The 26,861-nt window shown below is 46.1% G+C and overlaps 1 protein-coding gene across 2 annotated transcripts in view; it reads right to left on the bottom strand.

Annotated features, from left to right (window-relative positions):
• The window catches only part of FSHR (follicle stimulating hormone receptor), a 185,067-nt gene that overhangs the window by 57,316 nt on the left and 100,890 nt on the right, over positions 1-26,861 (bottom strand). For both annotated transcript variants that reach the window (XM_045011604.1, XM_045011605.1), the window contains 2 exons: positions 16,630-16,704; positions 16,101-16,175 (listed from right to left, as the gene is read on the bottom strand). In XM_045011604.1, coding sequence (XP_044867539.1) covers positions 16,101-16,175; positions 16,630-16,704 — 150 coding nt within the window. The remainder of the gene's footprint in view (positions 1-16,100; positions 16,176-16,629; positions 16,705-26,861) is intronic.

Genomic DNA, 26,861 nt, shown 5'->3' with positions numbered 1-26,861 from the left:
CAGAACAATCAGGAAGTTGCTGGAACCAATTATGGCAGGTAGGCTAATTAGGACACCTGGAGACAATTAAGAAGCTACTAGAATCAAATAGGACAGGCAGGCTAATCAGGGCACCTGGTTTAAAAAGGACCTCACTTCAATTAGTGATGTGCGTGCAAGGAGCTGGGAGCAAGAGGCGCGCAAGGAGCTGAGAGTGAGAAGGCATACTGCTGGAGGACTGACTAGTACAAGCATCATCAGGCATCAGGAAGAATGTCCTGTGGTGAGGATAAAGAAGGTATTGGGAGGAGGCCATAGGGAAGTAACCCAGGGAGTTGTAGCTGTCATGCAGCTGTTACAGGAAACACTGAGACAGCTGTGATCCACAGGGCCCTGGTCTGGAACCCAGAGTAGAGGGGAGGCCCGGGTTCCCCGCTTCCCACCAACTCACTATCTGATACAAGAGGAGTTAACCTGGACTGTGGGTTCCACCAGAGTGGGTCAGCAGAGACTGCGGGGATTGTTCTCCTCCCTTTCCCCATGCTGGCCAGTGATAAGGTTAGCTGAGTGAATGGCAGGTTTGAGCCACTAGCAAAAGTGGTCAAACTGAAGGCTGCCGTCAATCTCTGAGGCAAGCAAATCCGCCAATAAGTGCAAGACCCACCAAGGCAGAGGAAGAACTTTGTCACAACTGGTGTCTAGGGGTGGGATTTGGTGTGCACAGAGCAGCGGAAGAAGGCAGGTGTTACAAAAAAAAAAGATTTTTTTTCCCCCCTCACCACAATGGATGAAGTAGTGCAGGCACTGATACAAGCCACGGTTGCTCAACAGGAGGTTACCCGTGTCCAGGTAGCCGCCCAACAGGAGGCAGTACAGCTGCAGCAGGAGACCAAATGCCTGTTGATGGCCCAGGCTGCTCAAGACCGTGCTGTGTTGCAGGAACTGGTAAATCAGGTGAAGGGCCTTACAGAGCTGAACCACAGCCATGATGGGACGTGGATCATATGGGCCAGCAATTGCTTGCAGAAAATGACACAGGAAAATGACGTAGAGGCATACTTCTTGGCCTTTGAGGGGACAGCCCTACGGGAGGCTTGGCCTCGAGATCAGCAGTCTGGCATCCTCACCCCATTCCTGTTTGGGGAAGCCCAGAGGACCTATTATGATATGTCTGAAGAGGCTGCGGCAGACTACCCCAGTTGAAAGCAGAGATCTGGGGTAACGACCACAGTGCAGGCCCAGTGATATCATGAGTGGAGGTACCAGGAAAACAAAACCCCACAGTCCCAATTATATGACCTCATCCATCTCTCATGAAAGTGGTTACGAACTGAGTCCTGGAGTCCGGAAGAGATGCTAGAGATACATCGACCGGTACATGAGAGGACTACTGCCAGACCTTCATGCCTGGGTAAGTCAGAACGAACCCTCCTCCTATGATGAGGTCGTCGCACTGCTAGAGAGGTGAAGGATGGCAAGGGAACTGTCCCGACCACTTAAGGAAGAGGCACTCCGGGTTAAACTAGCAGCACCAAGCCCCAGAGCTCGGGCAACTGGGCCCCTAGGAGGGCCCAGGTGGAAAAAGAGAGAGGCTGAAGGCCCATCAGAGGCCCCAAAGAGTCAGAGCACTGAGGGGGAAGAGGGACCCAGGGAATGCCTAGGGCCCCATATAGACGTTATGCCTGTGGGCAGCAGGGACACATAGCTGCACAGTGTCCTAATGTCGAGGAGCCTATGAAGTATAGCCTGGGGAACTAGGCAGACCCATGCTTCCTAGTCCACCTGGTGGGGGTCACACTAACCCCCCCAATATGTACGCTAGACCAGGAAAACTAAATGGGGCAGAGACCAAGGCACTGGTTGATTTGGGGAGTGCTATCACGCTAATTTCAGGGAAGCTTGTGAAGCATAGTCAGCTGCTGCACAAAAAGCACATGAGAAAACATGTGTTCATGAGACAGTTAGTTACTACCCCACTATCCCGGTAAAATTGAAATCCAGGGGAACACTACTGAGGTAGCAGCAGGTGTAGTCCCTAAAATCTCATACCCGGTGCTCATAGGGAGGGACTGGGAGACAAGGGGGAAACCTTGAAGTTAGTGAAGCATCCACGGTGAAAGAAGGGCAGCTAGGGCCTTGGGGACGCGGATCCTGACCCAGGGACAGAGAGTTGTCCTTGTGGGCAGGCAGACCAGGGTAGCTGGAAAGGAGGCTGCTCCGGTGGAGGAAATTTTGGATGGGACCAAGTTGAGGACCCAAGGTATGACAACATTAGGAAGAAGGTGACAGAAATAGATGGGGTCCCTATGGAAGGGAAAACCCAGGGACCAGGACCCTATGTTATAACGAATAAGGATCTCTTGTACCGGGTTGCACCAGTACGGGGACAGAAGGCACAGCAGCTTCTGGTACCTCAAAAACACCATAACTCTGTATTAAGCCTTGCCCATAGTCATCTTTTTTTTGGGAAAATTGGGGATAGAAAAGACCCTGGCACGGGTCCTACAATGGTTCTTCTTTCTCGGAGTACATGAAGAAGTGCGGAGGTACTGTGCCTCCTGCCCGGAGTGTCAGCTGCACAGTCTCCGTCCTCACTTGAGGGCACCTTTAGTACCCCTTCCCATCATAGAGGTGCCCTTCGAGCTAATAGCCATGGACCTAGTGGGACCCCTGGAGAAGATAGTCTGGGGCCACCAATATATACTTGTCATTCTGGACTATGCTACTCGCTACCCAGAAGCCATCGCCCTCCGGACCACAGCCTCTAAAATGATAGCCAAGAGCTGGTGGGGTCTTTGCCCGAGTGGGGCTACCAAAGGAGATATTAACAGACCAAAGAACCACATTTATGTCAAAGCTATTGAAGGACCTCTGTACACTGCTCCATATACATACCCTGAGAACTTCAGTCTATCATCCGCAGACCAATGGGCTGGTAGAAAGGTTTAACTGAACCCTCAAGGCTATGATAAGGAAGGTGGTAAATTGGGATGGGAAGGATTGGGACACCCTACTATCTTGCCTTATATTCACCATCCGTGAGGTACCTCAGGCCTCAACTGGGTTTTCCTTCTTTGAATTATTATATGGGCACCACCCTCGTGGCATACTAGTTATTGCCAAAGAGATCTGGGAAAAGGAACCCAATGTGGGAAGAAGTACAATTGAACACATCCAACAATTCCAACCAGGGGATAGGGTGATGGTGTTGGTACCCATGGCAGAAAGTAAGCTTTTGGCTCAATGGCAGGGGCCCTATGAGGTGGTTGAACCCGTGGGGGAAGTAACCTACAAGGTGCAGCAGCCAGGACACCGGAAACAAGAACAGATTTATCACATTAACCTCTTAAAGCCTTGGCACCAGCAAGAGGCACATGTAGTGGCCCAAGAGACCCCGATCTAGGGAAATAACCTGCAGGAGCAAATCAGGATATCCACTGATCTGACACCAAACCAGAAGAAGGAGGTAACTGAGATGATCAACCTGTAGCAGGATGTGTTTTCAACCAAAGCAGGCTGGACCACCAAAGCATATCACCACATTATCACAGACCCTGGGGCAAAGGTAACTTTAAGGCCCTACCGGGTTCCAGCGGCAAAAAGGGAGGAGATCAAGGCAGAGGTAAAAAGGATGTTGGAGCTGGGAGTCAAAGAATCCCACAGTCAATGGTCGAGCCAGATTGTGTTGGTGCCCAAACCCGATGGCACCACTAGGTTTTGTAATGACTTTCGGCAGCTGAACAAGATATTCAAATTTGATGCATACCCCACACCCCATATCAATGAGTTAGTTGATTGCCCGGGCAATGCCTGATTTTTGACCACCCTTGATTTAACAAAGAGATACTGGGAGATTCTCCTTGCCAAAGATGTGAAAGAAAAGACAGCATTCTCTAAATCAGAGAGTCTGTTTCAATATACTGTTCTTCCTTTTGGACTGCATGGGGCACCTGCCACCTTCCAGCGTCTTATGGACAAGCTCCTGTGGCCCCATGCCAGTTATGCAGCTGTGTACCTGGACGACATGATTATTCATACCCCTGACTGGGAGACTCACTTGGGAAAGGTGGAAGCAGTTCTGGACACGCTAAGATGGGTTGGCCTCACAGCCAATCCAGCCAAGTGTGCTATAGCACTAGCTGAGGCTAAATACCTTGGCTGCATTGTAGGAAGGGGCATGGTCAAGCCCCAACTGAACAAACTGGAGGCTATCCAAAATTGCCCCGACCAAATCGGAAAAAGCATGTCCGGGCATTCCTGGGTGTGGTGGGGTACTACTGGCGATTTATTCCCCATTTCACCACCTGATGGACCTGATAAAAGCCTGGGGTCTGGACATGGTGAAGTGGACAGACGCTGCAGAGAAAGCATTCATGGATCTATGGACAGTCCTCTACAGTAACCCCATGCTTATAGTCCCAGACTTCAATGAAGAGTTCATTTTACAAATAGATGCATCTGAAGTAGGATTGGGAGCTGTCCTATCGCAGATGGTCAGAGACGAAGAACACTCGATCCTCTACCTCAGCAGGAAACTCCTCCCGAGAGAGCAGAAGTATGCAGTGGTTGAGAGAGAGTGCCTTGCTGTGAAATGGGCCATGGAAACACTTTGTTATTACCTACTGGGACGACAGTTTACCCTTGTGACTGATCGATCACCCCTCCAGTGGATGCAGCTCCTCTCCCTACCAAAAATTAGGATAGGGCCTGAAGTATGAGGTTTTATATCCCTTCCAGTGTTTAGCAGTAATTATGACAACTCTGGATATTCTTGTTATCCATATACGTTTCCAGCCTGCCTTTGACTTATCCTAAATTTTTTAATATACCCACATCATGTGGCAATGAGTTCTGCAGTCTAATTAGGCACTGCATGAAAAAAGTATTTGCTTTTATCAGTTTTGAATTTGCCACCTTTCAATTTCATGGCATGGCCTCCTGTCCTTGCTGTCCCATAACAAAAGAACAAAAGGGAGGACAGACGCTCCCCATTTACCTCCTCCAAAACCTTCAGCATTTTATATACTTTTATCATGTTCCCTATGTCTCTCTTTTCTAAGGTGAATACTGTCAGAGCCAGAGAATGAGGGGTCCTAGCTGGCAGGGCTGGGAAAGAAGCAGAACCAGAAGCTGTGAAGAAGCTGCCCTTGGGCAAGCACATCAGCTTGGGTTTTGGCTTCAGGAGTGATGGAGACAACAGCTCCAGTGGCACCAGCAGCAAGGTGTGCCTGTTTTCCAGCTTCCTTAGCATCTGGAGGGGGCCAAAAGTGAACTGTACTCTCAGTACTGGCTCCTGCTGTGCCATGCTCCACAGAATGGCCACAGGGAGATAGTGGACGTTTTGGGGAGAAATGATGCACTAACCAACCTGGCAGGTGGCAAACTCTTTTCTGTTCTATGTAGGTTCTTATACCCGCCCCCTCATCATCATTGCAGGGCCGCCCAGAGGGGGGACAAGTGGGGCAATTTGCCCCAGACCCCGTGCTCTGCAGGGGCCCCCAGGAGACCGGAGAAGGCTCCCTCCCCGGCCCAACCCCGCCTCTGCCCCCGTCCCGGAGACTCAGCGCATCCCTGAACAGTGCTTCAGCATGGCTCCGGCGGGGCCTGAGCTCCTCCCCACTCAGAGCTGCATGGTAAGGAGGTGGGGCTGCGAGCTCCAGTGGGGCCTGAGCTCCCTCCGCTCCACCTGGAGCTCGCAGCCCCGCCCCCTTACCATGCGGCTCTGAGCAGGGAGGAGCTCAGGGCCCACCGGAGCCATGCTGCAGCGCTGTTCAGGGACGCTCCTGGATGCGGCACGTTGAGGCTCCGGGTGAGGAGGGAGCTGGGGGTAAGGGGTTGGGGGGATTGGATAAGGGGCAGGGAGGGGGCAGAGTTTGGGGGGGGAGGTCGGGGACAGGGAATGGGGGGGTTGGATTGTGGGCATTCCAGGGGTCTGTCAGGATTCAATGGGGGAGTGGATAGAGGTTGAGGCAGTCAGGAGACAGAGCAGGGGTGGGGTCCCAGGGTGGTGGTTGGGGGGTCTCTGAGGGACGGTGAGGTGACAACGAGCAGGATGGGTGGGGGATTCTGAGGGAGCCGGGCAGTTGGGGGGGCAGGAAATGGGTGGGGATCGGATAGGGGGCAGGGCCAGGCTGTTTGGGAGGCACAGCCTTCCCTACCCTAAAACTCATTCAGCAGTTTGAGGCTTGCAGAAGAGCCAAGCTGTTATCTTTTCCATTAGGGCTACCATCCCTTTCACTTCTCAAATGCCAAATTATAGTCTATATTTAATTTCAGTGCCATAGAGAGATTCATGTCAGGGGAGGGTAGCTTCATTTAAAATTAGCCACTGGGGGAGGGATCACATGAGAAGAGCAATATCCTACACCACCTATCTCCTTCCCAACCCTACAAGGGAGACCCCCGCTCCCCTGCATTCCCTGAGGCTTCAGAGGGGTTAATTCAGTGGTTCTCAAACTTTTGTACTGGTGACCCGTTTCACATAGCAAACCTCTGAGTTTGACCCCCCCTTATAAATTGAAAACACTTTAAAATATATTTAACACTATTATAAATGTTGGAGGCAAAGCGGGGTTTGAGGTGGAGGCTGACAGCTCGCGACCCCCAGTAATAACCTTGTGACCCCCTGAGGGGTCCCAACCCCCAGTTTGAGAACCCCTGGGGTAATTTAATTTTAGCACCCTGCGTCCATTCACATGCATGTGCTATTTTGAGCATTTCAGTTTTCACAACATAGGCTCATCCCAGATTCTGGAACAAGCTCAGATGCTCAGTTTGTGGAGTAAGCTATACTAAAGACAAACCCACAGTAACCCTCTCCAGTTTGTGAGGGACCCCATGGAGCCAGTCTCTAGGAAACAGATAAATGCATGGAGGTTAAGTCCATGAATGGCTATTAGCCAGGATGGGTAACGAATGGTGTCCCTAGCCTCTGTTTGTCAGAGGGTGGAGATGGATGGCAGGAGAGAGAGCATTTGATCATTACCTGTTAGGTTCACTCCCTCTGGGGCACTTGGCATTGGCCATTGTCAGTAGACAGGATACTGGGCTGGATGGACCTTTGGTTTGACCCAGTATGGCTGTTCTTATGTTCTAACCTAAATGAACCCAAAGTTATGGAGACAGATATGAGTCAAGGAAGCCAGCAGAGTATCAGAAACCTGGAAAAATCTCTGACTGGCTGGGCTCAGGCGTTTGGTCACAAGTTGAGGTGGTTCAAAAGCTTTGGATTATTTTTAAGCAGAATTTTTTTATTGTTTCTTTAAACAATCAAACACAGCAAGCAGCAAATATTTGGCTACACACTTCTGAAACCCCAAACCATATTCAGGTTTTGGCAGACTAATTTCAGCTTTTCAATTAAAAAAACCACAACAAATTTTGAAGGAAAGCAGACATTGTCCATGATTTTTTTCTGCTTTTTAAAAAACCCTAGTTTTCGATCCAAAAAAAGTTTTGATGGAAAATATTTGTCCAATCCTTTTAATGAGCTTTAGTGCCTTTTAGCACTAGCTGATGCTGAAAACCAGTGATATCTTGTAAAGAAGTTTTCTCAAAACTGGGTTTTTCCCAGGGCTGCCAGTGGGGGTGGGGGGGAGCAAGTGGGGCAACTTGCACCGGGCCCCGCAGGGGCCCCCACGAGAATATAGTATTGTATAGTATTGCAATTTTTTTTATGGAAGGGGTCCCCAAAATTGCTTTGCCCCAGGCCCCCTGAATCCTCTGGGCAGCCCTGCATCATTGTCCCTGAGAACCTAAAAGGGTGTTACCCTCTTCACTTGGCATTCCAAAGGAAGGCATTGAGATTGTGAAACTGCTCAGCCACCAGGGACCCTCAGACTCTAAAGTGAAGAGAATGCTCTTGAGAGCAGACAACTCAAACAATACTGCTCCTTAAATCCCTACATCAATCCCAAGAATAAAGGCAATGAGAGCACACTGCCCTGTGCTGCCCAGCACGGCTATACAGGTGAAGGTTCTCCTGAAGGAGCTGATTGACTCAACTGATTCTGAAGTAAAAATATCACTGCCTGAAGTGTTATCTTGGAGGTTTCCCATTCAACTGTCAACCAAGACAAAACAGCGTTAGCTTGAGAGATAAAATGATATCATAGTACAAGCAAGCTGATGTCCTAGATTTCTTCTATATATGTTTCATATGAACACTATACCACTAATCATAATCAATAAGTGCAGTGAATTATTTTTTAGTAAAAACAAATATTCTTATTGTAAAAGAAACATGAGAATAAATGACGATAAATTAAATAGATTATTCCAGCAGCCTGTGATTTCTTTTCCATTGTGAAAATTCTAGTGGAAAATTTCCAACTGGTTTCAATTGGCACAATAATTTATACTAAAGGAGTAGGTAGATTTTGAATTATAGGAGTGAAATCTGGGATCTCGTGGTCAGTGACACAACTCCCATCGACTTCAGTGGAGTCAGATTTTCACCGTAAGTATTTAAGTTCTGCATTCAAGAGATGCAAATGGGTTCCAAACAAATAACTGTGCATGCAAAATATGCAGTGGATAGTGGTATGTGCAGTTACTGGTTTTGTGTGTGCAACTGTATGTTTTTGGAATAACTATCACTTTGCACCTCCATTTGCATGTTTTGGCCTAAGGTGCACTTTTGAGGTACAGCCATGAATGCGGGTTGGTGTGGTGTTGGGGGGTGGTGTGGTGCCTTACTGACCTAGTGGGACTTCAGGGATGCACAATACTCTTCTGAGCTTTCTGATGCATGCTGGCAGGTGACTTCAGTGGAGTCAGATTTTCACCGTAAGTATTTAAGTTCTGCATTCAAGAGATGCAAATGGGTTCCAAACAAATAACTGTGCATGCAAAATATGCAGTGGATAGTGGTATGTGCAGTTACTGGTTTTGTGTGTGCAACTGTATGTTTTTGGAATAACTATCACTTTGCACCTCCATTTGCATGTTTTGGCCTAAGGTGCACTTTTGAGGTACAGCCATGAATGCGGGTTGGTGTGGTGTTGGGGGGTGGTGTGGTGCCTTACTGACCTAGTGGGACTTCAGGGATGCACAATACTCTTCTGAGCTTTCTGATGCATGCTGGCAGGTGACGGGGGTATTTAGCATGATGCAACCCATTCCCCCTGTTTTTCCAGTGCAAGTGAGGGAGCATAGCAATGGCTTTGCCTCCCTAGATTCTAAGCAATTCAGACAAAGGCTTCCCTATGTCCAAGGGGTCAGGGCATGCAACTCTGAAGGCTTTTTTTAAAAACTACAATCTGCCAGTTATGGTGCAACACACAACAAGACACAGGTGTTCCACATTTCAGCCAGTTATTACAGTGTGGTAGGTGTGAAAAGTTACAACTATACTTCAGGGCAGAAGGCGGAAACATTCAGGGGCTACAGCTGTGGCTGAATTTATGGGGGCTGAAAAAATTGTGGAAATGTTCATTGCACTCTTCTTTGTGCAAGAGACAGCCACAGTCTGTTTTGTAAAGGGACTGCTCAGTGCAAAAGAAACTCGCTCCTCTTACAGCACTGCAGGTTTGGGACGTGTTGCTTTTTTTGACTGCACTAACTAAAAGGAAGTAAGAAAGGGGTGGAACATGGCTCCAATCCATTATATACTGAGTAACTCAGTTAAACTCTTGATGACCCCTTTACTACAATCTGTGTGATCAAAACATAGGCTCACGTCCTTCAAAATGTAATCCTAAATGTTTACATAAAAGCAGCTATATTTTGTCCAGTTGGGTTTTTTCTAAAGTGCTGGCCAGTCAATGCTATCTGTCCTTTTCCCTGCCTTGCTCTCATGTCTCTCTTTCTCCTCTCCCATATTGCCTCCATCTAACACATGTTTAGTAGAAAGAGGAATCTTAAGAGCTCTTCTAGTTCTCCAGTGGAAGTTCCTTGTAGAATGAAAATAAAATCCAAATTTGGTAGCAATACCAGAAACAACCTCTTCTAATAGGTAAAAGGTATTTGGAAATGTCAGAAAGATGTTCTAGTCTGATGCTTTGCTTACTAAACAACAGTTTGTCCTTCCCAGCTCACTCTGGACCACACAATCTGCTAAAATACTTAACAAAGTATCTGGTAAGAAGAGACATCTCCTTTGCTAAGCTCCTCAGCTGGGAGTTTGTAGAGACAACACAGACTGAGATGAAACACAGAATTACGTTGAAAGACAGCAGACTGACAATGTTTCCTTTTCACAATCCATAATGTAGGCTTGTGATTCCAGGTGGCTGCTAAGCTTGTACTAACACCCTTAAATTCCACATATTGCAGTTGTCTCATGATTCCTTCCTATTGCTATTCACAGGCTGAGATGCCAGAACCTCAAATAGACAAGAGAAATCGCAAAATTACTAAAGAGGGAAAAATGACAAAATTCCATCAGGATTGCACTGAATACATGACAGCAAAGAAAAGAGGTGTCATCTTCTGTCTCCAGATTCCTCTATCCAGCTGACATATGCCACTGCTGCTGGATATGCTAGCTAGCTGATTTATTACACTGTACTCCTGTGGCTAAGGCATGGGTCCTGGTTAGACGAGTGAGAGGCACAATGTGACTTCCACTATTAGTTGAAGAGTGTACTGAAGTCTTAGAAATGTGAAACTCCGGGTCTGTCACTTAGCTGGATGAACTAGATGAGAAAGTATTCTACAAAGTAGATCCACTGAAGCAAATGATGTTTAGAAAAGTGCAGTCCTCTGAGACTTGTACCGTTTAAATTGCTTTCCCAAGCTTTAACTCACATGGAAATGAGTTTAAATATGACTTGGGTCTTGGAAGTTGAAAAGGAAAGCACGGCTGGAGAACAGCATTCAATTGACTAATCATACAAGTATGGCTAATGCTTTCTCTACTACCCATGACTCTTTTGACCTTTCTTCTATGCAAAGTCTGCCCCACCAACCCCCAGCATCCATTTTCTCAGCTCCTGTTCCATGTCACTGAATGCCTCTGCAGAAAGTCCCATGAGCAGGTGGATTTTCTCCACAAATCTGTTTTTTTATTTTTAAGTTCTGCAGTCTTCCATATCACCCTCATTCTCCTATGCCCACAAGCACTATCACCTTTTGGCTACTTCTGACTCCAGTTTCAACCATCCTTCCCTGCTTTCTGTGCAAGATCTTAAGAACATAAGAATGGCCATACTGCGTGAGACCAAAGGTCCATCCAGCCTAGTATCCTGTCTACCGACAGTGACCAATGCCAGGTGTCCCAGAGAGAGTGAACCTAACAGGTAATGATCAAGTGATCTCTCTCCCGCCATCCATCTCCACCCTCTGACAAACAAACAGAGGGTAGGGACACCATTCCTTACCCATCCTGGCTAATAGTCATTAATGGACTTAACCTCCATGAATTTATCTAGCTCTCTTTTAAACCCCATTATAGTCCTAGCCTTCACAACCTCCTCAGGCAAGGAGTTCCACAGGTTGACCGTGCACTGTGTGAAGAGCTTCCTTTTATTTGTTTTAAACCTGCTGCCCATTAATTTCATTTGGTGGCCTCTAGTTCTTATATTATGGGAACAAGTAAATAACTTTTCCTTATTCACTTTCTCCACACCACTCATGATTTTATAGACCTCTATCATATCCCACCTTAGTATCCTCTTTTCTAAGCTGAAAAGTCCTAGCCTCTTTAATCTCTCCTCATATGGGACCCGTTCCAAACCCCTAATCATTTTAGTTGCCCTTCTCTGAACCTTTTCTAGTGCCAGTATATCTTTTTTGAGATGAGGGGACCACATCTGTACATAGTATTCAAGTATCTTCTCTTGAGGGAGTCAGGAAAATAAAAATCTGCTATAGCCTTCCTCTTGTTCCCCTTCCCCTTGAATACTCTCCCCTTTCTTCTTTCTTGCTGCCATTGACATTTCTTGTCAGGTTTCCACCATCTCTGATTCCTTTATCTATTCCAAAGACTCCTTCCCCTTCTGTCTCTTAACCTCCCTTGCTAACATCCTCTCCCTTACCTTCCTCCTTAACCTCTGGTTCCTGTAAAAAAATACAAGTGTTTTTGTTCTCCCCACTTCTGAAAAACCTACCTCTCCAACTACCATCTCCACCTCCCCTTCATCCTTGAGTTCATCTTCATTTTTGCCCCCCCCTTCTCACTGTACACCTTTTTGGGGGCAGTGCCTTGTATCATTCCCCTCCTGACTGCTGTCTATGGGGGAAGGGCAGCCCTTCACTCCAATGCTCTGGCTGCAATAATAGCCCCCGAGGATAGCTGTGTGAAAGTTAGAGCAGCCACCAGGGAACTGAATTGGCCCCAGGACTCGGGGAGCACAATTGGAAAGAAATACCTTCAGCTGTATTTGCATTATTATAGTGTGACAAAAACAGGACTGGTTTTCCTTTCATTTGCTCCAGTTTCATGCTGGTCTAACTCCATTACAGTTACCCCTGATTAACACCACTGGGAGAGGAGAATCAGGCTCTTTGCGTGCACGATAAGGTTGATATAATTTATGCTGACTATCGTCAGTTACAAAGAGATGTTTTGGCAGTTGGGAATCACTGGACATACGGGAATTCTGGCCAACCTCCTTTTCCACACCTGTTGTACCAACTGCCAGGAGTGGGAGATGAAGCAGAAGATACCCAAAGAGTCCTCTACCCAGGGAATCCTCTGGTGGGTGGCTATACTGCCTCCAGGGCAGGATCTGGGCCAGGAAATAAGTGGGAGGGGCTGATTCCACAAAGAGTGACACTAGGTCAAGGTGGAATTAATAAAAGAATACTATCTTTTCAGGGAAACACAGTGACGAGCTTCTTCTGAGTCACTAGCTGGGCTGCAGGCATTGGAAGGTTAGGTGGGAGCAGGGCATGGGGTGTGAACGAGGAAGAGATTTAGATGATGGTGTTGCCTGTGACTCAGGGATTCAACTCTTGCCTCATTCATTTGGATACTCCTGATGCTATCCCTGATGGAGTAAGAGGTAGGTGTCCTATTCATCTTATTAATAGCACACCATAATAGTAGAGATGGAACTTTGGCTACTGAATCTTGCCTTAGAAAAGTAAAATGCTCTGACCTGAGTATAAATGCTTCTAGCAACTGAAACTATATGCCAGAGCAAAGCCTTCTAATTTCTTATCTTAAGAAAAATAAAATCAAATTCCCGATTTAATTCAAAACTCTGAACAAAATGAAAAGTGTGGGGAGCTTGCCAGTAGGAATCCTAGCTGGTAGAGGTTCCCTGGATTCTATAGATTAGATAAACCTGACAGAATAACTGACATTAGCAGAATGAAGCAATATCATAACAAGGTCTAAAAGCTACAGAATGGAACTGGAAAATTACACTTATTAGGGGTGGGGAGCAGCAGGGTATGTGAAAGGGTTGCTGAGATTAAACTATAATTTACTGAATGAAAAAGAGCAAAATTCAGCTGACTGACAATTACAGCAACTGGACACGATGGGAAGGGAATGTAGTGTAAACCTTATTTAAAAATCAATAGATAATTTTTCCCACATTGCAATATGAAAGGCCAGAAGTTAAGGTAAAGGAAAAAAGTACCTGCCATCAAACAATATTTGGAGAAAATAAAAATCAGATCAACAAATGTACACTTAGTTCTTAGTTCTATAGTTTAAGCACATTTCATGATTTTTTTTAAATCACTCTTGGTTTCTCAGTGAAGTGTTTCACATTCTGATGAACTACACTAGTTTTTAATTTATGCCATCAGCAGATCAGCGTGAAATAAAATCACAGCCAAGACTATATTGGTGCAACATTTGTAAATATATAACTACAATGCAATAAAGATAATACAGAAATCACAAAATACAGAAGCTCAAGCCATGTATTTCAGTTTACCAGGGTTTAAATAATGAATGTTTGTGCAGCTTTAAATTGCCACAACTCTAAAATCCAAACTCAGCCCAAAATCTATGATACCATCTGCTGGCATAGAATTTAGCTGTGGTCTGTGATGCAGAAAGTCCATTAAGGGTGAGCTACTGCTGCCTCAAATGTCCACAATTACTTCTCTGTTCAGGAGGCCAGTGTAGCCACCAGAAAATGAGCATAAAAAAAGACCTGTCCAGGGGTATGTTGATTCAGCGGTCAACAGATATCTAAAGTGGTATCCACATAAACAGGGCTCAATTTTGAACATGTGATGGTGCTGTCCTGAGAGCCAGCAAAAACCCAAGTTCTCATAAAGAGGAGAAAATTGAGTAGGTGCTGAGAGATTATATTATTCAGTGCTTAAGATGCTAGCAAGAGCTCTTCTTCATTATGTGTCCAGTTCCAATTGGCTGTGCATAACAAGAGCTTCATACCAGATCGTGATTAGGATCAGGGACAAACAACTCAGAGAGATACTACTGGAAGATCCCAAATTAACCCCTGAGAAAGCAATTAGAATTGCCAAGCAAAAGAAGTCATCCAGTCCAGAGTGGAGTTTATGGAGGGTGTACACTGCTCTGACACTGTGGACATGGTAAAGAATCCATAATACAACAAGACAAGAGACCTAAAGCAGAAAGGCATGTGGAGCTCAAAGCTGGAATCCACCAAACAGAACACGGCACTGCACACACTGTGGCAAACAGCACAAGCCACGAAAAACTTTGCAAAAGCTTTGCTTTATTCTAAGTCCAGTCCCAACTAGCTGTGCTAAACAACAATAAGAGCTTCTCAGAACCCTGCCCAGACCCTCTTTATGGGCTGAGCTTCCCACACAGACAGGGCCAGCTCTAGGCACCAGCATTCCAAGCATGTGCTTGGGGCAGCACTTTAGAGGGGCAGCATTTTGGCCCTTTAGGGTCTTTTTTTTTTTTGCTTTGGCGTGGCACTCCGGCTTTTTTTTTTTTTTTTGCTTAGGGCAGCAAAAAACCTGGAGCCGGCCCTGCACACAGACCCCCAATCCCACAACTCTAAGAATGATTTGATATCTGCTAAATATGTCCTTCAGTGACTTCTGGGGATCAATACATTTTGCTTGACAAAACAAGTTAAGAGGTGCCTTATCAGGGTAATGATGAGCTACCTACTGGTACCTCTCAAGGTCCACAGCACTTGGAGTCTGATCCAAATTCCACTGAAGTCAAAGAAAGTATTTCCACTGACATCAGTAGGCTTTGGATCAGGCCTTTCGTTGACCAGATAATTTTAATTGCCTGTCCATACGGCACATTATATTTTTCTGGTTGCAAAAAAGTGACCAATTCCATTCAGGAGCGCCAATCTGACAAGGAAAGGGCAACTTTTCATGTATGTCTGTGCAGATGCCTTTAAGGATTTTTTCTGTCTAGTAACCAGCTGTAATACAGAACTTAGTGTCCATGGATTTCTAAAATTAGCTCGCTAGCTCCCTATTTAGACACTTAACTAAAAGCGGTCTCAGTTGCAGATGTGTTGTGCACTCACAATTTTTACCGAAGTAAATGGGAAATATGCCTGCTCAGTTTCTGAAAGTAAGTCCACTTTTACTTAGGAGCCTAAACAATGATTTAGGTTTCTAAAAAGTTAGATACTCACATCTGAAAACTGTGGCCAATGGGGCGGCTTCCATGAGTAAGGGAAGCAATATTTGGGCTTTTATCTTTAGGGCATGAAAAAAATTAATGTGATATCCTGGACTATCTATGGCTATACATCAAAGATGACCCAGGGAGCTTATTTAAGTTTGCAGCCACTAAACACAATTACTGTTAAATAGAGTCCATTGGATTTCATTTGTTTTTTTAATACACAGCTGAAGAGAGATTATCAGTCAGGTTAAGGTTGCATGCTATAAAATGCAAAAATATTTTTGGATTGTACTTTATTTTAAGGGCAAATTTAATTATCACTGAATTATAATGGCATCCCCATGGGAGCAGATATGGCAACTGCAATAGTGCAAGCAACATTCACAATGAGGAGCGCTATTTAAATGAAACTAAAATTAAGCTGAATACCAAATGAGCTCATATTAAAAGGATTTAATCATCCAATGAGTATAAATGAAGCATAAATGAAAGCCATTGCTGAAACACTGCAATTGTTGAAAGGAAGCAGAGTGAAAATGTTTATGAACATTTGTATGAAAGATAATTGAAATTCATTCACATTGTTTCAAACAATTATCATAATTGCAAGTGTAAAAATTCTTACAGATATTTGAGGCTAGGAAGATTCTGGAAGGCATCTTGGTCAATGTACACAAGGTTATTTGCTTTCTCAATTCTTCTGCAAAAGGAGAAAATAAAACATTACAGCAAATGGATCAGTGCCTTTTTAAATAGATCCAGGACTTCTCTTAGATAGAGGATGGAGGAGAGCAATACATTTGGGGGCTTTTCTGACAGGGGATAACTCTACATGACTCCAAAGGAGCAGCCAGCCCAAACCTAGCAGAGTCAGAATCCCAGCCCTCCACCTATTTTACCATATTGCTAATAGTTGAGGAAGTGTTTTAGATCAAAGAGTGAGAGTGTTGAGGGCAAGAGACCAGGGAAGCTTCTGGTTGAGAAAGGAAAGGGTGAGTGGGAAGAGAAGGAAATAGACAGATGAAAAGAGAGATCCCAAGCATACATGTATGCATTTGAATTTTTAAAGTACATCTGAACCAAACCCTTTGATATCTGGCCACCACTAGTCTTTACATTTCTATCCTACGATCTTATGTTGCTTGCTTACTTACATTTCATGTAATTTGGGAAGGTTGGAAAACACATTAGCTTCTATGACTTCCAAGGCATCATTCTGGGAGATCTCTCTGTGGAGAAAAGAAGTTGAAATATTTCATGCCATGGTACAAGTGAAAAGATAAGCCAAAGAAGTATGGGTATTTGGTGAAGAATGATACCTAGAATTTATAGGGCACCTTTTATCCATAGGCCTCAAAGTTCTTTATGAAGGAGGTAAGTATCATTAGTCCCATTTTACAGATGAGGAAACAGGGGCCCAGAGAGGTGAAGCAGGCCTGTGACAGAGCTGGGAATAGAATGCAGGTCTGCTGAGTCTCAGTCGTGTGCCCTATTCACTAGATCACATTGCCTCCCAAAGGTCTTATAAATTACAACAGGTGCCTGCACATATGAAATTATAGTGCATGATCTATGGGCTACAGACTGTTTATTGAATCTCAGACATCACTGAATGTTAATATAGATTTAGCCAAGACTTTCATAACCCCATGATGGGGAGAAGGGGAACTTTAAATGTAACAGCTCTGAAGAGGTAGGATTTTTGGTTCCACAGTAACACATATTATGATTTCATCCTGGTGTAAAATGTTGAGCTTACTTTAAAAATTTTATTGCAAATTTCCAGAGTTCTGCTGTCAGAAGGCAGGAAAACACAGAGGTGGTACAGCTCTCCTGTCCCCAGCAAAAAAAATTGAAGAAAGCTCCATCTAATCTAGCTCATGATATTTATATGTGATTAATGCCTTTTATGTATAGTTTCAAAACTGCAGAACAAAAATGGGTACAGTTTTCTTTTATGAGCTGAAACCCCAGCTATGCCAGAATACATGCAGCTGCACAACACCCTTTGCTCCACTTGTCTCTGGGGGAGTTTCAGCCCAGAGTGTAACTTGAGCCTGGTCTACACTAGGCGTTTAAACCGGTTTTAGGAGCGTAAAACCGATTTAACGCCACACCCGTCCACACTGAGAGGCCCTTTATATCGATATAAAGGGCTCTTTAAACCGGTTTCTGTACTCCTCCCTAACGAGAGGAGTAGCGCTAGTATCGGTATTACCATATCGGATTAGGTTTAGTGTGGCCGCAAATAGACAGTATTGGCCTCCGGGCGGTATCCCACAGTGCACCACTGACCGCTCTGGACAGCAATCTGAACTCGGATGCAGTGGCCAGGTAGACAGGAAAAGCCCCGCAAACTTTTGAATATTTCCTGTTTGCCCAGCGTGGAGCTCCGATCAGCACGGGTGGTGATGCAGTCCGAAATCAAAATTAAAAAAAGAGCTCCAGCATGGACCATGCGGATGTGATCGCAGTAAGGGCAGGCAAATCTGTTCTATCAGCGCTCCGTTACAGAAGACGAAATTCAAAATCATTTTTAAAAAATCTCCAGACAGACGCCATAGCAGGGACTCAGCGCACTGCTGCGTGACAAGCGTAACGGAAAGCCAAAGAATCAAATGGACGCTCATGGACTGGAGGACTCAAGCTATCCCACAGTTCCTGCAGTATCCGAAAAGCATTTGCATTCTTGGCTGAGCTCCAAATGCTTCTAGGGTCAAAAACAGTGTCCACGGTGGGTCAGAGCATAGCTCGGCAATTTACGCACCCCCCCACCCACCCGCAGAAGTGAAAGGGAAAACAATCCTTTCTTGACTCTTTTACATGTCACCCTATCTTTACTGAATGTTGCAGATAGACGCGATGCTGCAGCACTCAACACCAACATCCTTGCTCCCCCCCCCCCCCGCCATGGGTGGCTGATGGTGCAGTAAGACTGATACCCATTGTCATCATCAGCCTATTGGCACATGGGGCAGTGCAAAAGGACTGGTAAACATGCCGACTAGCATCCGTTAGGTCTATCAAGGGTGCCTGGCCCTAATTTTTCCTGGTAGATGGTGCAGTATGGCTGGTAACCATCTTCATCATAGCAACAGGGGGCTGAGCACTGTCAGCCCCCACCCTTCATGTGTAAAGAAAAGATTCAATTGCCCCTGGACTAGCAGCGCGATGCTGGGCTCCTCTCCGCCACACTTCTTAATGTCCTGTCTGGACTATCATAGCAGCTGGAGGCTGCCTTCCACTCATTTCTCACTAACAAGTCACTGTGTCTTATTCCTGCATTCTTTATTACTTCATCACACAAGTGGGAGAACAATGCTATGGTAGCCCAGGAAGGCTGGGGGAAGAATGGAATCAACAGGTGGGGTTGTTGCAGGAGCACCCCCTGTGAATAGCATACAGCTCATAATTTCTGCTGGATCTGACACAGAGCAGCTGTGCTCTCTGGTTCTCTGATACAGTGGTTCTCTAGTACACTTGCCCAAATTCTAGACAGGACTAATTCTATTTTTAGATACCAAAAAGGAGGGATTGACTCAGGGAGTCATTCCCAATTTTGACTTTTGCGCCCCTAGCTAAGAGCAGCCAGGGGGCACTTATGACAGCAACAGATGGTGCAGTGCAAAAGGACTGGTAACCATGATCATCTTTTTACCAATTTATGGATTGGTAGATGGTACAGTATGGCTGGTAACCATCTCTGCTGTCATGCAAAAGCAAAAGCATGCTGCTGTGTAGTGCTGCTGAATCGCCTCTGTCAGCGGCATCTAGTACACATACGGTGACAGTCACAAAAGGCAAAACAGGCTCCATGATTGCCATGCTATGGCATCTGCCAGGGCAATCCAGGGAAAAAAGCCGTGAAATGCTTGTCTGCCGTTGCTTTCCCAGAGGAAGGAGTGACTGACGACATTTACCCAGAACCACCCGCGACAATGATTTTTGCCCCATCTCAACCCGGAAATTTCAAGGGGCGGGGGAGGCTGCGGGAACTATGGGATAGCTACGGAATAGCTACCCACAGTGCAACGCTCCAGAAGTCGATGCTAGCCTCGGACCGTGGACGCACACCACCGATTTAATGTGTTTAGTGTGGCCGCGCGCACTCGATTTTATACAATCTGTTTTACAAAACCGGTTTATGCAAATTCGGAATAGTCCCGTAGTGTAGACGTACCCTTAGAGTAGCCACAGGACTGCTTTACATTACACCAGTTTGGTATGGTCACCAAAGGGCTACCAGAGAGAAATTGCTCTGGCCAAGCCCTCTATGGTGAGGGGTACCAGGAGAGGCAGGCTACAGCTGGCTATTCCAGAGGGTTACCCACCTGCCAATTTAGAGATCAGAACAAATGTAAGCAGAGTCAGGATGAGATCTACCCTGACATCTGGTGGTACATTATGAGGAGTGGGCAAAGGAATGTTAGGAATGTGCATTTGCATTGGTAAACCCACTCCACTTAGCATAACACACAGCAGCATGGGATGGTTATTTTCACACCGTGGAATCCCCAATTTCTTTGTTATTGGGGCAGGAAGGAAAAAAAAGTGCTGTTACCTTAATTATGTGAATGAGGAACTATGAGACTGCTTTATGACAGAAATGACTCAACCTACATTAAATAGTACTTGCTAGACAAGGGACATGGGTTCCAAAACCCAGTGAAGGGAGAGAGGCTGGGGACTGGTGTGTGTACCTGATGGTATGGGCCCCTTTTGAGGGCCTGGTACACCAATTGCACATTCTCCTCTCTCCACTGTTAAAGAGTAGAGCTAATTTTGAATCCTTTAGGAGTCCATCTGGAGACTGCTGACCTGAGTTCACATTGGGCCAAGGTGGCACTGCGGCTCCTCTACTACAAATTGAAACCACTAAGAGCTGAAATCACTAAAAGAGCTAAGCTTACTGAGCTGAGATCACTGAGTGGGGGAGCCTGAAGATCAATCGCTAAGCGGCTGGCAGAGCGGAGCAGTCTGCAGCATGTTGGCGCAGCCCGTGGAGCGGTTCGCGGGGACGGCTGATGTGGTTCACGGGTTGGCTGGAGGAGCGGCACAACTGATGGAGTGGAGCCAGTCGTGGTGAAGGCTGCAGCAGAACTCTACGGAAAAGCGGGGCAGTCGACCCTGGCCCACGTAAGGTGTCCCTTAACCCACTGTGTGCGCCCCCCCCCCCCATTTCCACCCAGGCTGGGGGGGTAAAACTCTGCAGATAAACTTTTGAACTCTGGGGGAAGACAGCCTTCATCTGCCCATTAGGGTTTTATCAGTTCGAACGCATGCCCCAAGGGATTTCTGGAGCACCGGCCACATTTCAACGTCTTATGGAGAAAATTGTGGGAGACATGAATTTACTGCAAGTGTTAGTTTATTTGGATTACCTGATTGTGTTTGGAAGAACTTTGGAAGAGCATGAAGAAAGACTTCTTAAAGTCCTTGATAGGTTGGAGGATTATGGTTTGAAGCTTTCAATTGACAAATGCCAGTTCTGCAGGACCTCGGTGAAGTACGTGGGCCACATCGTGTCCCAAGAGGGTGTGTAAAAGCAGCAAAGAATCCTGTGGCACCTTATAGACTAACGGACGTTTTGCAGCATGAGCTTTCGTGGGTGAATACCCACTTCTTCGGATGCAAGGGTGTGAGTACTGATCCTGATAAAATAGAAGCACTCACTACATGGCCACGTCCAAGCAACTACAGAGAACTCAAGACTTTCCTTGGGTTTAGTGGCTACTACCGCAGATTTGTAAAAAACTATGCTACAATTGTAAAACCCCTCAATGATCTTACCAGGGGATATCAGTCCAGCAAGAACAAATATAAGACCAGGAATAAAAGGCCTTCCGTGCAGAGACACTATGGCCCCTTCAAACCCTTTGGGCCACGGTGGAATGAGAGATGTGAAAAGGCTTTTCGAGAAATCATTACTTGCCTTACTCATGCCCCTGTCCTAGTCTTTGCTGACCCAAGCAAGCCATTTATCCTGCATACAGATGCCAGTTTGGAGGGTCTGGGAGCAGTTCTGTACCAGGAGGTGGAAGGCACGCGTAAACCTGTAGCCTTTGCCAGCCGAGGACTGTCTGATAGTGAAACACGCTATCCCACCCACAAGCTGGAGTTCTTGGCCTTCATCACTGAGAAATTTCGAGACTACTTGTATGGTGCTCAGTTCCAGGTGTGGACAGACAACAACCCACTGACTTATGTGTTAACAAGTGCTAAACTGGATGCTACAGGGCAAAGATGGGTGGCTGCTTTGGCTAGCTATGACTTCAGCATTCAATACCGATCAGGGAGAGGCAATGTAGATGCAGATGCATTGTCCAGACGTCCGCAGACACCTGAAGTTGCTGTGATACCCACAGATGGAGTGAGAGCTATTTGCAGCGTGAGTCGCAGAGAGCCGGAGGCCCATGAGAGCCTTCATGGATGTGTTGCTGAAGCTTTGGGCCTGCCCCCTGAATGCGTGCCTTCTTCTTCGGTGAACTATATTGCATTGGACCAATCTCCCTTGCCCATGCTCAATGTGGCTGACTGGCAGGAAGCCCAGCTGCAAGATACTGACATCCGTGATACCCTACTTGCTAAAAGGGAGGGGCGAAGCCCGGCTGCGGTTGTCCTGCCCAACCCAGAGGGTAAGCTACTATTGAGAGAATGGACCAAACTAAAACTAATTCAGGGAGTGCTACACCGTGTGACCACAGACCCTCTACAAAAGCAACGGAACCAACTAGTGCTGCCGAAAGCATACAGAGCCCTGGCCATGAGGGCCCTGCATGATGACTTTGGACATTTAGGAATGGAGAGGACCCTGGAACTTATTCGCAGTAGGTTCTATTGGCCCCGGATGGCCGAAGATGTTCGCAGAAAATGTGAAACCTGCGCTCGATGTGTCCAAAGGAAAACTCTGCCTATGAGGGCTGCATATCTGAAGAACATCACCAGCAACAAACCTTTGGAGCTGGTATGCATTGATTTCTTGTCCTTAGAAGTAGACAAGAGGAATATTGGGAACATTCTAGTCGTGACCGACCATTATACGTGATATGCGCAGGCATATCCCACACGTGATCAGAAGGCCACTACTGTCGCTCGAGTACTGTGGGAAAAATATTTCTCAGTTTATGGATTCCCAGCCTGGATACACTCGGATCAGGGGCGGGACTTTGAGAGTCACCTTCTAAAGGAGGTGCTGAGGATAGCAGGAATTAAGACGTTGAGGACAACGCCGTATCACCCGCAGGGTGACCCTCAGCCAGAGAGGTTCAACCGAACCTTGTTAGATATGTTAGGGACTTTGCGGCCAGAGCAGAAAGCAACCTGGAGCCAACATGTCGCATTTCTGGTGCACGCCTACAACGCCACAAAGAACGACGCTACGAGAGTCACCCCATATCTCTTGATGTTTGGGCGAGAACCAAGATTACCCATAGACCTGTGCTTTGGTGTATCAGAGGATGGCGATAGCTATGAAACCCATCAGCAATATGTATCCCGACTACGAGAAAAGCTGCGGGATGCTTATCACTTAGCTGCATCTGCAGCTCGGAAGAATGCAGACCGCAACAAACATCGATATGATGCTAGGGTACGTCTGCAAGAGCTCCAGCCAGGGGACAGAGTCCTGCTGCGAAATTTGGGTATTGCTGGCAAACACAAGATAGCTGACAGATGGAAGGCAATACCTTACTTGGTGATGGAAAAGCTAGGAGACCTGCCGGTCTACAAGATCAAACCTGAAGAGGGTCCAGGGCAGACAAAGACGGTGCATAGAAACCTTTTGCTCCCGGTGGGGGAATTGGTAGGCAGCCCTTATGAGATGGGCCACAACAGGGCAATTGGGCAGAACGAAGGTGCTGTACCAAAGCCACCTTCCAACGCGGACAGCCGTCCTCCTGCAGCTAACCTACCCCTACTCAGCACATCTGAGAGTGAGTCTGAGGAGGAAGACACAACCATGGTGTATCCTAGGATGAAGACAAGATTGCAGTCTCGATCAGCTGAATCAAAAGAGACTACCTCCTCTTCCGCCCTAAACCCTATGGCAGAAGTATTTAGGCCCATTCCTGACACTCCTGAGCCACTGGTGGAACCCCCGTGTAATGACTTACACAGATTATTGGACAGTGGCGACATACAGATGGAAGATGTCCCAAGCACCTTCAATCCTCCACTGTTAGAACTAGAAATGCAGGGGCCTATGCCAGTATCCGAGGGGAACTCACAGGAAACCTCCCCATCCGTCACTCAAGAGGATGTCCCCCCTACCACAGCAACAGAGATTCTCCATAGGCGAGATAGGGTAATAAGACCAGTGAAACGGCTAACTTACGATGCACCTGGGGTGATTAGTGAGGAGCCAATACATTTAGCACACAGGTTTGTGAAAGCTAAAGTGGGCTATCTGAGGCCCTTTGGAGGGGACCAGTAAGTTGGTATAGTACGGAATGTGATTTGTCGGGACGACAAATTCTCAGCTGGGGGGAGGATGTAAGCAGAGTCAGGATGAGATCTACCCTGACATCTGGTGGTACATTATGAGGAGTGGGCAAAGGAATGTTGGGAATGTACATTTGCATTGGTAAACCCACTCCACTTAGCATAACACACAGCAGCATGGGATGGTTATTTTCACACCGTGGAATCCCCAATTTCTTTGTTATTGGGGCAGGAAGGAAAAAAAAGTGCTGTTACCTTAATTATGTGAATGAGGAACTATGAGACTGCTTTATGACAGAAATGACTCAACCTACATTAAATAGTACTTGCTAGACAAGGGACATGGGTTCCAAAACCCAGTGAGGGGAGAGAGGCTGGGGACTGGTGTGTGTACCTGATGGTATGGGCCCCTTTTGAGGGCCTGGTACACCAATTGCACATCCTCCTCTCTCCACTGTTAAAGAGTAGAGCTAATTTTGAATCCTTTAGGAGTCCATCTGGAGGCTGCTGACCTGAGTTCACATTGGGCCAAGGTGGCACTGCGGCTCCTCTACTACAAGTTGAAACCACTAAGAGCTGAAATCACTAAAAGAGCTAAGCTTACTGAGCTGAGATCACTGAGTGGGGGAGCCTGAAGATCGATCGCTAAGCGGCTGGCAGAGCGGAGCAGTCTGCAGCATGTTGGCGCAGCCCGTGGAACAGTGAGCAGTGTGGAGCGGTTCGCGGGGACGGCTGATGCGGTTCACGGGTTGGCTGGAGGAGCGGCACAGCTGATGGAGTGGAGCCAGTCGTGGTGAAGGCTGCAGCAGAACTCCACGGAGAAGCGGGGCAGTCGGCCCTGGCCCACATAAGGTGTCCCTTAACACCCTGTGTGTGGCCCCCCCCCATTTCCACCCAGGCTGGGGGGGGGGGGTAAAACTCTGCAGATAAACTTTTGAACTCTGGGGGTGGCACTGACCAGAGACAGAGACTCTTGGGTTGTTGGACTTTGGGGTGATTGGACTTAAGACCCTAAGGGGGAAAGGACAGTGCCAAATGTACTTGGAGGTGGGTTTTTTTGCTTATGGTTTGTGTATAGTCCTGTTTGTGGTGTCTCTCCAACGTGATGCCGCATTGTTTCCCTCCTTTATTAAAAGGATTTTGCTACACTCGGACTCTGTGCTTGCGAGTGGGGAAGTATTGCCTCCTGGAGGCGCCCGGGGGGGTGGTATGTAATGGTCCCAGGGTGGGGGCTCGAGACGGTTTTGCATTGTGTTATTGAAACGGAACCCCTGGATACTGAACCCGGCCCTTGTTGCTGCCAACTCAGAGGGGCAGAAGGGTTACACAAAGGATCCATTTCTCAGGCTTGAATCTGGTCCATGAAGTACATTTTGAGATTTGGATGCAACTCACTAATGGGAGGACACACCAGCACACAGCTGCCAAATGAAGCCCTGTGAAATGGGTCATACTATATATCAGGCACCCTTTACTTAAGGTTATTTTGTTCTTTTGAAATTAAGGTAGCTACTGCAAATGGATTCAGACAAGGCCCAAAGTAAAATAGTAAGAGACAGTCACTATAGGTAAGAGATCAATTATAAAAAAAGTTAAAAATTAATATATATGAAATATCCCTCTTTGTTTTGAGCAGCCACTGAACTATGCCTGCCAAGTAGGCTGCCCATTTAAAAAACAACCTTGCCTGCCCCTTTATTATGTATAAAAATCCTATAAGTATTTTGTTTTTTTGTATTTAAATAAAAAACCACTGCTTTTTTTAAACATTAGCAATTCTGATCTCGTCTACTCTCAAAAACTCTACAGTGACTGGAGAACAAATGAATTTATGATATCCCAAGAGACTGACTGATGAGCAATTGAGAAAGACATGATTTTACCCACACTGCAATGGGAATTGCATTTATTTAGCTGAGGGCTGTGTTGCTACAGAATCCACACATTCCAGCTTCTCTTTATAATTTATTTATATTACAGTTGCACCAATATGACTCAGCTGAGTTTGGGGCTCCACTGTAGTATGAATTATAGGAACACACAGTATGAGACCCTGCCCCAAAGATCCTACAATCCAAATAGACAAAACTTGGGAGGGAAGACAAGGGCACAGAAAGGTGAAATGGCCATCAAGGGTTAAACTCAGTAAGTCAGTGATACAGCTGGGAACAGAAACCTGGTCAGTCCCAATCCACTGTCCTAGCCATTGGATCATGCTGCCTCCACAGTTTATTATAGTGTACAGAATTAAATCCAAGGCCTTAACCAAAATATTTTCCATTCCATTCCCATCTTATCATGATGACATAAAATATGCATTATGAGTAATCACCTTTTATTGTATATTTATATGATAGTGCAAACTGCTTGCTCAAGTACACTTTAAAAGATTGAATGAAACCAATGTTGTTTGAAGCAGCCTTTTAAGAGTTCATTTTATTATTATTATTTTTTATGAACAGCACATTTGCTGTTTCCTGCAATCTAAAAATCGGTCATCTAGAAAAAGGAAAATCCACAGAAAATGCAGAACATTTTATACCTCCAAATGAGATTAGTCAGGAGAGAGTCCATGCTGCAAAACAGCACAGGGACAAAGGCTGCAGGTTTATTTGCCCTTTGTGATGTAGGTTTTTTGCAGGCCACAATAAAGGCACCAAGATACAGTAAACTATACTGTATGAGCTCCCCAACAGATGGCGCTGCTGAGGTTAATAATGTTTCATGAGTTGACCCAACAAAATGTGTGAATCCAGCACTGTGACAGGGTTGGAAAGTCTTATCTGGCATATAATTTGGGTATGTTTTTAGAAGGATGCTTATTTATTAAATGGTTCTGTGTCAGAAGTATGCTTTTTACTTTGGGAAATTATAGAGGGTTATGTGTTATTTTTTAGGAAAAGTGTTTAAAGGAGGTCAGGCTAAAGCTTGGGCTAAGCAGTCCACA

The sequence above is a fragment of the Mauremys mutica genome, chromosome 3 (genome assembly GCF_020497125.1).
Source record: "Mauremys mutica isolate MM-2020 ecotype Southern chromosome 3, ASM2049712v1, whole genome shotgun sequence".
Lineage (NCBI taxonomy): Eukaryota > Metazoa > Chordata > Testudines > Geoemydidae > Mauremys > Mauremys mutica.
The sequence above is the reverse complement of the archived record's forward strand: the minus strand, read 5'-3'. Positions and strand labels throughout refer to the sequence as shown.